The sequence below is a fragment of the Anneissia japonica genome, unplaced genomic scaffold (genome assembly GCF_011630105.1).
Source record: "Anneissia japonica isolate Jap-2015-1 unplaced genomic scaffold, ASM1163010v1 scaffold287847_len925385_cov155, whole genome shotgun sequence".
NCBI lineage: Eukaryota > Metazoa > Echinodermata > Crinoidea > Comatulida > Comatulidae > Anneissia > Anneissia japonica.
In genome coordinates, this window is record NW_022731638.1 from 870261 (window position 1) to 883240 (window position 12980).

The 12980-nt window shown below is 31.1% G+C and overlaps 1 protein-coding gene across 6 annotated transcripts in view; it reads left to right on the forward strand.

The window, feature by feature from the left end:
- Window positions 1–12980, forward strand: part of LOC117115474 (alpha-2,8-sialyltransferase 8E-like) — a 52168-nt gene that overhangs the window by 31898 nt on the left and 7290 nt on the right. For 4 of the 6 annotated variants that reach the window (XM_033259306.1, XM_033259301.1, XM_033259304.1 and 1 more), the window contains 2 exons: window positions 9709–9948; window positions 11068–11212. In XM_033259306.1, the coding sequence (XP_033115197.1) occupies window positions 9709–9948; window positions 11068–11212 (385 nt within the window). Of the gene's footprint in view, window positions 1–4695; window positions 4932–4958; window positions 5776–9708; window positions 9949–11067; window positions 11213–12980 lie in introns of those variants that run through there. The other 2 variants (XM_033259307.1, XM_033259305.1) reach the window with 2 other exon arrangements.

A 12980-nucleotide genomic window follows, 5' to 3' on the forward strand; every position in this document is an offset into this window, starting at 1 on the left:
TATTATGGTAATAATCATAATAACATATAGCAATTGCATATAACTAGCTCTATTACACGTTTTTGTATAGGTCGGTTATTATTATATTAATATGTATGCTAAAAAGTTAAAACAATGGAAAATGGCAGCCATTTTAAATTGCAATAGCTCAAAAATGTGTACAATATTTAGTTAACTGTAACTTGTCATTGTTATGAGTGGATTTCCAATTGAATACTGCATTTTAATGACATAAATTTACAATATTAGTGATAATTTTTGGAAAGATTGGCGGCAATTTTGAAACTACTGGCAACCCCCTTACGTATGAAAAAATATGTTGCACATACTTTTTGGTTTATCTATGTCTACTCTACATCATATCCAATTTGTAAAAAATATAGCAAAAAAAAATGCAACTAACCGAAGTTTGCTGGACTAATGTCTAGAAGTAATGCAAACAAACTTGTCTCAACTTGACCTAGAAAAATATTTAAAAAGAATATTAGAATAAAATTAAATAAATTATAAAAGGTTAAATTATCTTAGCGCCTTATTCAACACAAGGAAGAAAAAGATTATTATATGTAAATATGCAAACCTAGTCATTATAATTTATAGATACATTTTTTCATACGAATTCTAAAAGAAATTATATTTATTACAATTAATACTTATTTGATCCAACTCATTCTAAAATTATGTACCTGTTACACATAAAAAAAATAATTGTTTGAGTTAATCTTGCAATTTATTTTATTAGGATTACATTTATTTTAGAAGCATTCTTTAAATTCTATATTTAGAGATATCTGGAAGCATGTAATGCTTGACATTACTAATGGTAATAATTTATTAACGTATTTAAACATAAATAAAACAATTTGAATATATTATGAAGATCGTATATCTTAGCGCCTTATTCAACACAAGGAAGAAAAAGATGTAAATAGGCAAACCTAGTCATTATAATTTATAGATACATTTTTTCATACGATTTCTAAAAGAAATTATATTTATTACAATTAATACTTATTTGATCCAACTCATTCCAAAGTTATGTACCTGTTACACAGAATAAATAATTGTTTGAGTTAATCTTGCAATGGTACATTTATTTTAGAAGGATTCTTTAAATTCTATATTTAGAGATATCTGGAAGCATGTAATGCTTGACATTACTAATGGTAATAATCCATTAACGTATTTAAACATAAATAAATAAATTTGAATATATTATGAAGATCGTAAATCTTTCGAATATTGAATTTCTTAAACAAAGGCTCAGAAGGGAAGTCAAAAGGGTTTAATGCTATAATGAGGGCAATACGCTTTTGTAATTTGATTAATTTATCAAGATTAGTTCGATAAACAGCTGTCCAAATAGTATTGCAGTTACTGTAAATAAGGTAGCATAAGCGAGTTTTAAAGATTTATTAATGTATGTTGCGGAAAAAAAATTATCTTAATTAATTATCTTATTAAACGTATCAAATAGAATATCAATGAAGTTATTGGATTACAATAAAGTAGTGTCATCTGCGAATAGATAAATTTAAGGGTGTCACAAACATTAGATAAATCATTTTTATAAATTAAAAAAAAATAAGAGGGTCCTAAAACTGACCCCTGTTTCACCCCGGAAGCTATACTTCTCGCAGGTGACTTACATGGATTTAATTGAATAAAATTGCTTACGGCAATCAACATTAGCTTTTACACAATTGTTAAGGAACACCTCTGATATAATACGAAAGTTTAGAAAGTAATATAAGCCTTGGGTAAGTAAAAAAAAATACTTAACCTGTACTCATTATTTTCAAAAAACATGAATCGTGTTCATTAAATCAAGTTTTCTGAAGCCACTACTGTAATCTGTTTAAGTATTGTTAATTGTAAGATAACTATTTAAGTCTAGAATGCATTATTTTTTCTATAATTTCAGAAAAGACGGATGAAAGTGATATATATCTATGACACAATTTGTGTCTCCTTTTTTTTTTTAATATAGGAACACCTTTTGTCAATTTTAAATGGGCAGGTACATAACCAGTAGTAAAAGAAGAATTTAATAACACTAGATTTGAACTCGTCACTGAGGACGAGTTTGGTGATCCGCCGTACTTTGACCCTCATAAAGCGCGCGCGGTGCTGATAAAGTTTCATAATATGCTAAAATATGCTGCAATTAGTTTTTTTTAAAGAGAATAATTATGAGCATTTTATAAGATTTACACATGCGTACACGTACGTCTTGACGCCCGTGAGCACGGTAATGGCCTAAAGAGGGGCTCCTGATATGAATACAGCGTCAGGAACACAAAATATGTAACAAAACGTGATTTCCAGCTTCAGTACGTGCTGTGTGCGTGGAAATGAACGTATGGCGCTTAAATATGGAAAGTTTTAGAATGCTGAAAATGACCCGAAAAGTTCTTTAAACGATATGAATAGTGATATTGAGATTTTTCAAATTTTAACACACGCACACGTCACGATGTGTACGTGTAAAATAATGGCACCCAAAATAAACATTATCAAGTGTTTTTAAAACCGTCTGTTAGTTGGTAATGCCACACGAATTTTCCCTTCATATAACCTATATGTATAAGTCTGATAGCGTCTAAATACAGTCTGCCGCCCCCTTGTATTCCATTTTTACATCTTTTCGAAATGAGAGATAGAAGTGCTAAAAAAAAATCATTCTTTTTGACCATGTTGAATTTAGCTATAACATACTCACAGGTGGGAGAAAATCAATCAAGATAAGCGAGTATAAAAATAATGTCGTCATAAAAAAAAATCTGTTTTTTTCTTAATTTAAATGGCAATATGATGACGTCATAATGTCCTATAAGCCATTATGATCTATAAAATCGTATCTACAACTCATGTGCTTTCAGAATAAGTAATAAAAATTGGGGGTCACCTTTCATCCTAAGGAGCTATAACTGATTAAAAATATTCATGGTTTTATGTATATATAAATGTTGACGCACGCGAACGTGCACGCTAAAAATCGCGAACGGAAAAATAAGGTACATAACATTCAACCTTGACCTAAAGTTTATGCTCACCTAATATGATTTAGAAATGACGATTGGTTATAATGATATCGCTCATCAACGTTTTGAGGAAAGAAAGATGAGGGGGTCAGAAAAAACATGCTTTGACCATGGTGACGTCATCAAAAAGTAAAAAGAAGTCGCATATTTGAAAGATAATTGTCTCAGCTATAACATCTCCAAGTTGGAAGACCATCGAAAAAGGATAAGCAAGATACGCTCAAATGCGCATTTTCAAAAATGACGTTATTGATAAAATTCAGTTTGTTGAATTCAAATGGCAATATGATGACGTCACAATGTCTGATCAGCCATTATAATCTATAAAATCATATTTACAACTTATGTGCTTTCACAATATGTAATAAAAATTGGGGTCACCTTTCATCCTAAGGAGCTATAATTGATTAAAAATAGGCCTTACTTTAGCATATTTTCACTGTATATCGGAACAAATCCCCGCAAAGATCCCTATGTTTGATGCGCACGTACGACATTGCTATTGGCCATAAGATGACCGAAAACAATGGAACTCTGTGAAAACAATTTCAGGAACCCAAAATATGTAAAAAAAACCCTAATTTCTAGCTTTCATACGTGCATACTAGATACTTTCTCATCAAGTAAGTTGTAATCTTCCTCCACACATTTTATATCTCTCGTGATCGTTCTAATTCTCTCTCCAAGGAGTTGTTTTTGCTTCTTTTCTACGATTTTCCGTGCCCGATTCAATTTGAACGGACATTAGACTAGGTGGAACAATAGCCTGTTATTAGTCTGTGACGCTAAACATATAGGGGAGACAAGCATGGTCAGATTAGACGAAAACAAAACCGATGTCCGTACCAACACCTCAGTTGAAGTACGCGCTAAAGCTACACGTGCCTCAGCCTCTGATATTATACACAAATCGGCCATCACGGACCATATGGTCCGGTTAAATCACAGCCCGGACTGGATAAATACCAAGTTTTTGGACATGGAAAATGAAAAACAACAAAAGAAAGATTAGAGAAGCTAAAGATAAAACACAATAACAGCACCATGAATAGGGATAAAGGAGGCTACGATTTTTCTCACGTATTCGACGACCTCCTTCACCAACCCTCAGGTCCAGGAGGAGGGGGCGCAGATGGACTTTCTGCTGCGCAACATCGCAGAACGCACCGGTCACCATTACATCATCGGTGACGTGGAAGCGTAGCATGGCGGCTTGAAAGTTGGTGAATTTATAGGACTATACGTTTATCGTAGAATGGCCTTCATAAAATTACTAAATTTTAGGGTTTAGAGTTGAAATATTGAACCCAAACTTCAAAAGTAGTAAGATTAAAGGTAACACTTTATATTTATAACATAGTCACATTTTGCTCAAATTACATGTTATACTGTATATTTGGCCCTTTTTCTCGAAACCTGGTGATGCAAGTTTACAGCCTTTTTGTGGTCTTGGGTCACAAATGAAAGGCTCATCATCCATGGACTTTTATTTGAACAGTTAATGTCCTTGCAATATTAGTACAGCTTTGTTAGGTTCATCAAGCCTGTCCCTTTCTAAACAACATTATCGAACGTTAGCTTGACCAGTGGTGATTTCTTTGTTGACGATGAATATGATACGCTTCACCGGACTATGATGTTTATCTGAAAACAGTTTATTCAGTTCAGTGTTGTCGATACGTAATGTGTTTGCACTGCCAACACTAGAAATATTCAATCATAAAGCAGAGTTTGCACACTGATGTCATAACAGTGGACAATTATTTAGCTAAATAAACGCAGGCCGGATGTTTTTCAGACCATGGAATAATGGATTCTTAACTCAGACCAAAATTTGGAAGCTGTGTTATGGTGAAAATGTAGTCGAGTCACACCTGTGTGTTTGAGGTATTATACTATATTTATCGTTTGGAGATTTAATGTACAGTATAACATATGCCAAAAATCGACTTCCTCATAACGACATCACCAAGTAAAATGCGAACAGAAAAATTTAAGTTCCAAGAAACTTCTTATATACTTTCTCCAATTTCACGTTAGATTTTTTTTCCTGTGCATCAAAGTTAAAAATTAAACATCAGAAATATAAAACCACATATAAGAATTAAAGTGTATTTTGTTTATGTGGATGGATCGATTGTTCTATGCATCCAAATGAACGAAACACAATACAAATTTACCAATTCAAATTTCGAACTAAATCAACCATTCATTAGTCTGTGTACGTTCAACTACGCATGAGTCAAACCAATCCATTAGATGACGATCGCACAAGTTTAATCCATCAGCTTTCATTATAGTCGCTACCTAGAATCATGATCGGACGTTTGAATTTTAATGGGCCTACAATCTACAGATTTTCATATAACTAAACTCACATCGTGTCTGCGATTCGAATTATTATATCATGATTATGATATAAGCTACAAATAGAGAGAGCGACCAGTAGCCGGTATTTGATTAAGCATACTTGCTCCAAAGATATTGGATAAACTCCGTAGGTTGCTGATGATATGGATGTTATGTTTGATACTGAAACATATACAGCGAATTGTCCTATTCTTTATTTTGAAATTCAAGTAGTTTGCAGTTTAGAGAGAATATAGGCCATTTCATCTTTGTGGTTCCTGTGGAAAGAAATGGTAAACAAACTCGTAAGCCGTTGGCTGAAGTGTATTATCTTGCTGAATGCCGTTATAATATTGATACTTTATTCAGTCATTCCAAAATGGTGAGAATTATATCTTTAATATTTTGTAAGTAATCAATAAAGATGTTTTATTGTTCGATGGATGTTGACTTGTCGATACCCAAAAGTGTCATACGGCATTTCAATACTTGGAGTATGTATTATACTTTCTTATCTGAGATTAATCAGCGGACCCTTAACTTACTTTGAATTTTATACATAAGACATTGACAATCATACACAAGTATAGAAACCAGTACATTGTTCCAAATAAGAAGTTTCACCTCAGTACAAGAGCCCTGTTCACACTTGCGATACTTTGTAAGGATTTTTTTTTCTAGGATTTATGATTTCAATTTTAGTTTGCAATTTAGTGTGATCCCGATGTAGGTCACAGAGATTTTCAGGTTTGGATTATTTAAAGCCCACACCGGCATTGGTGTTAAAGTTTGTTTGCCAATGGAACCTCCATGGTTTGCCAAATATTGCAAAATGTCTTGATGCGATTGAAGCGTAAACCATAGGATAGTATATAAGTGTTGGTGTAATCAATTCGTTTTTTTTTCAGTGGACGAAAAACTGGTAATAGTAAATCGTCAGCATAACATAATGTATTAAACATACAATTCCACAACTAATTTATTCAAACCATTTACAAGAACTTTATAGAACATGTTAAATATAAAAAAGTGTCCTCCTTGTATAATGAAATACCTTTGACATAGGCACAAACTTCGTTTACCGTAAATTGTTTTAACTGGCATTATATTTTAATCGAAATATGTTATTTCCGATCTGTTAGAATCTGTTGTATTTTTGTTTTTCCTTTTGTTTTATCTAAATATATTTAAAGATTAGGTTCAGTGTTTAAAGAGAGCCACTCAATAGTGGCAATCCTCAAGTAATAAACATCTTGTTTTTGTGTTTTATATTGCTTTTACCAGTATAATGATGTTTTTAATTGGGGCTCTAAATATTACAACATTAAAAGAAAATAGGGAAATGATAAAATTAAATCTAGAACACCGTTCTGCAACCTATGTGTCGCGACCCAATGTTGGGTTGCGGAAAAAATGGGTCGCATCTCTTCGGATCGTGAACATTATACTTTTATTACTAACAAAGACAAAGCAAATCGAATTACAGTAAAGAAACGTGCATAAAAGTGTGGCATATGCGTCAGTGTACTTTTGTATGCGTGCGTTGTCAATAGTTTCATTTCAATAATAGAATATGAAAGCATTTGTACTTCAGATAATACAATTTGACAGTTTTAGTTCTGTTTATTTCAGTGTGTTTCGCTTTCAAGTGAAAATTATAACTAAAATGTTCTCGTCAATTAAAATGTATATACTGTACTATTCTTCTAATAACCCATATATTTTTGTCCGCAAATTTAGTAATTGTTTGTAGTAAAACGCTAAACCTAAATCATTTTTTTTCCCGATCTGTAATTTATTGAAAGATTTAATAAATTATGTGGCTCTGTTGTTTGAGTAATTTTAAGTATGTTGATTTCATCTTTATTGCATTTAAATATATTTTGGGTGATTTGAAAAACCTTTTATGAATGAAGTGTTATCTTTTAATTGGTAACAAAAGAATGAAGAAGACATAGGTTATTCTTCGCGTAAAAAAACGACAGACATGATTCATTGACTTAATCACTCAACTCAAAATAATAATATAATATTTACAATTCTACCATGAAATTCATGTGACAGACATGGCCTCGTGTCCGATGGGTCTTGTCTGAGTGCTTGGCATTCAATTTGGGATGTGGGTTAAATAGTTTGCGGAACGGGGATCTAGTAGTGCCATAGACATAAACATTTTGTACCTCAGCCGCAACCATGGTGGGGCTGAGGTGATATAGATTGCCTACAGTATCTGTAAAGTTAACTTTATCCCCCCTCCCCTTTATTTCGAATTCCAAGATCCGCCAATGTTCACTGTTACTTTTCTGGCAAAACACCTTGTATCTATATAATCTTATTAGTTAAATATTAACTTGGAGTAGCCCTAAATTTTTACAAAATTTAAAGAAAATTTTGGGGATAAGAGAAAAATTACAGTGCTATTTCCGGCCATAAAACATCAAAATTTCGGACCTCAGCCCCCAAACGTGATGGTGCTGAGGTGGTTTCTACAGTACTTCGAATTCCAGCAGCCGCCACTGTTTATTTATAACATTTTTCCGCGAATCATCTTCTATCTATATTAAATATACTACCGGGGTACACTACGGGGCCCCACAAGGTACGGTATTGGCGCCTTTTCTGTATATGCATCATATTTCAGGTCTATATCTCCAAGTTGTCCAATGGTAAAATTTGCGGACGACTCAGGCTATATTGAAGAAAACAAACCATCCGCTCAATGCTGACATTATAGGCACCGTTATTGTTAGAAGTGGTAGAATGAGGACGGTGAATGCGCACACGGGTCTTTACAAGCACTCGTTCTACCCAGCGTGGATACGAGATTATAATATAAAGTATGTAAGGTAATTAAAAAATATATTGTACTGGCAGTCATAAGCTTGTGTTATTTCCATTCGTTTGGACAATAAAGAAATGTGCATCTTGTACCTTAATGTTAGAATAGCGACAATGAGTAGGCCTAATACTTAGACATTGGTCTGTGAAGATCTGACATATCCTGAGGTGTCCACGTATACACAAAAAAAGCTTGGGTTATTGGTTATTGGCAAGTCGATGTAGCGGATGACGACAAGAATGATGAAGACCGCATTTACAACACCAATGTTAGTATTTCAGTTTAATAGTATGCCGTTTGGTTTGCAAAACGCACCAGCAACTTTTCAACGATTATTAATGTCATGTTTTGGCAATCAAACTTTCTCCTCTTCGAATACTTTTGAGCAACACATTGCACGATTGGAGATGGTGTTTGAACGTCTTCGTATCCACGGATTGAAAATTAAAATTTGTTTTGTTTTGTTTTGTCTTCTTTTGCCTTTTTTTTTTTATTATTATTGGGAATGCGGCACTGCCAGATAGGAAATAACAGCCTTTTACGCACTGTAGAAAACAGCAACTTTTTTTGGCACTGAGGCACTGCCGATATAAAACAGCAGCTCTTTTTTTTTTGCATTGCGATGGTGCCAATAACCTCAGCCTGACATACAGATACAGATACAGATCTTTTATTATCACAAAAATACAAGGTACAATTATGAAATTTTCCTTCCTTATTGCAACTCTACTCCAGTATAAAAATAAATATAAATATACTAAAAAGCATATACGGTAACATAAAAACACAATTCTAACTACATGAATTCTACTAACAATATACATTATCTTAGTGTCCTCTTATTAAATTCTATAATTGCTGACAGCAGAAAAGAGTTCATAAATCTTCCGGTTTTAATATTCGGCATTCTAATTCATCCGGATTTATTAATCATTGTTTTCCCATGCAAAGGGTGTGTTTTATCAGCTATGATTAAGTTTAGTTTCTTATACAGAAGGTCAGAGTAAAAGCCTCGAGTTCCACCATGTTCTTTCCTACTTTACCAGCTGCTCTAACAACTCTATCTAGCCTGCAATGGTTGGCCTTGGTTATACTGTTACTTCATACAATACAGCAGAAACCAAGTACTGGATAACAGATACGTAAAACAATTCAATAATCTTCCTACATAAATTGAAGCTTTTCATCTTCCTTAAAAAATACAGACGTATAATTGCATTTTGCATATAATTTATCAGTATTGAAGTTCCAATTAAGTTTGTTATCCACAAGTTTCCCCAGATATCTGTACTGAAATACAACCTCTACTTGTTTATTATTAATTAACAAAGAATCATGTTGTGTTACAGACTTCTTATGATCAATAATAATCTCTTTTGTTTTGCCAATGTTTAGCATCAAGTGGTTATTAAGGCACCAATCAACGAAAGATTCAACATGCTGCTTATATAGATTTGTGTGTTTTTATTGTTATAGGAACGATGAATACAGTGTGCTTCCAGCACGGGCTGTGCCTGACCAAAATTTCCAACATCCACAAACGTATGGAATAAATAGTAGTTCCATCGGCGTTACTGACATTTCTATACCTAATGTAAATGCGACCAATATGTACGTAATTGACTTCGGCAACGAAACGCGATTTAATTTTGGAGAATTATTGAATTTGCTAAAGACACCTTGGAAAAATAATATATCATATATATTACAATTTAGGCAAGTATATTATTTACAATTCTCTAACATGATGCACAACACATGCAATGTTTTTATGTTATAAAAATCTGTAAAATAGGTCTAGGGTAAGCGTAATATACCGTATAGCCTAAAATAAATAATGTAATATTTAAAGAAAATTGATATTCCATTTTGGATGCTTTACCAATAATTCAATTTTAATGTAGCACAATTGCGTGAGTCATTAGGCATTTTTCCGTTTTGACTACGCGGCCAGTCTACTACGAATTAATGGACCGTAACGAGAAAGAATCGATATTGTATAGGCTATATAAATGTTATAATTTCATTCATAATCCAGAATTCATAATTCACTTTAATGCAATCGTTTAACATATTGGATAATACACAACAAATTCAGAGAAGAAAATAAAACAAAAACAGCTGCACAATAAAAGAAAAAAAAAACAATCGATTAAAATTCAGATTATCATTATAGGCCATTATACAAAAAGTATATATCTTTAAAATTTAAAATGATGTTGTAACAATTAAAAAGCTTCTAATCATTAGTGCAAAAAAATCTCTGAAATTTTAGTAAAACTATGCGCACACATTCTTTTGACAAATATATTGACTAAAGTTCCGTCCACACTATCAAATTTTATGTGAGAAATGTGTGATGTGCCCAAATATGGGTATATTACTTTTTTGGCACATATAATTTGATAGTTTACTATAATTTCAGACATTTTCTTTCTTTTTTTATTTTTATTTTATTTTTTTTTTGTACAAATGATTAGAAACCTGTAGTCAATGGGCTTATTCGACTGGTTCGTTTTGTTGAGTACGAATTTTCGTTGAGTATTATTTTCATTCTACTGGTTCGTAAAATAGACTTCATTGACAACGAAAATTAACGCAGTGTGTCCGGATTACGCAGTGTGTGCGGTAACTATGCAGCCGTTTTGTTTTGTCGAGTATTTACTAGTTTTCTATTCGACTGGTCGTCTTTGTTGAGTAGGATTTTACCACACTGAGCAGGTGGGCGTGGTTTAACGAAGAATGACCAGTCGAATATACGGCCATTATATTTGTCAAAAGAAAATTTGGCAGTTTGAACATAGCTTTAAATAATTTGATATTTGTTTTCTTTAGACATGATTTATCGTCATTTACGGAATCGTTACGGATGTTATTCGTGACGAAAGAAAGTACAAAGCTTGGTAGTAAATTGCAATATGTTTGGACAAAGTACGGTAAAGTCACCATCAACCATGTGATCTTCAAATATCTTCCAAAGGTATGTGATATAAGGTTGAAAAAATTTGCAAATCTGGGAACTAAAATACTAATTAATTATCATTTAAACAAAATATATACAAATAAATGAAAGCAGAATAAAACGAGAATTTTCTAAGAAAAATATTTTAATTGTCATAAATATCAGTGGTGAAATTAGACGTTTTCTCCACTATTGACAGAAAAATATATGACATCGCATCAGAATATTCTCCTTGGTAGTTTGCTTAATGCCTATTAATATTCATAGGGTTGTGATGATAAGCATATAATGTACCGTACTGTTGCAATCAATTAGTTTTTAACGGGGGTCGTCGCGCTCACCAATTGCAATATTATAATTGTTATATTATTATTATTATTATTATTATTATTATTATTATTATTATTATTATTATTATTATATTATTAATATTGTTATTATTATATTTTTTTATTTTTATTATTATTATTATTATTATTATTATTTTATATTATTAATATTATTATTATTATTATATTTGATTATTATTATTATTATTATTATTATTACAATGACGGCAAAAGCAGTGTATGACAATTAAAACGTAAATAAAATAAAAACATTAATAAAATAGACAATGGCAGTACAGTATTTAAATCAACAATAAAAATAATAAAATTGGGAGTGATCAGACCCAAAAGAAGAAAATTACTGGACAGGGATAAAGAAGAGGAGGAATATGTGAAATCCAAGATATAACAAATCAAGTTTTAAAAAAAAGTAGATTTAATAATAATACTAATAATAATAATAATAATAATAATAATAATAATAATATATAATAAATAATAATATATATATTTAAATAATATATTATTTACATATATATATATATAAGAGACGATTTAACAATAATAATAATATAATATATAATATAATATATATTTAAATAATATATCATTATTTACATATATATTACATATATATATATATTAATAATATAAACAATAATAAAAATAAAAATAATAATAATAATAATAATAATAATAATAATAATAATAATAATAATAATAATAATAATAATAATAATAATAATAATAATAATAATAATAATAATAATAATAATAATGTAGGATACTAGTGTAAATCAATTGTATCCATGTGTATTTACTAATTCACACCTCTATAATGTAAGGTAAACCTTTACCGCAAACATTAACATTAACCTCTTTCATTACCGTAAAGAAAATTATCAACATTTTAATTGAATATGTTTAAGCAGTTGCACAGAGATATGATGGCCCGGCTTACAATGGTCAATTGTCTAACGAGCTTCTAAGTAACAGCAAAGTGAAGCAGGATGATAATAATCAAACTAGTTGAATATAATTAGAAAAATTAGAAATTAAATGTGGCTACCAATAAAATACAATGTACAACGAATTATCCGGAATATTAAATACAATTACCCTTTAATTTTAGCAGCCCTCAATTAATAGGTCTAATTGTAACATTTTCAACATCAAATCATTCGATCACCGTCTACTATGTTTCCATACTATTATACCTCTTCTTAAAAAAAAAATAATGATGTGGAATACTGGGTTTACTTGCTTCAAAATAATATCCATTTTATATTCCTACTGCCTATTGTGCATTGTTTACATTAATATAAAATAATAATAATAATAATAATAATAATAATAATAATAATAATAATAATAATAATATATTGTTTGAAGGTTTGCATGGCGAAGTATAATATATAATTAATGCTTGCGGTACACCACGTAGATAGTTCTGAAAA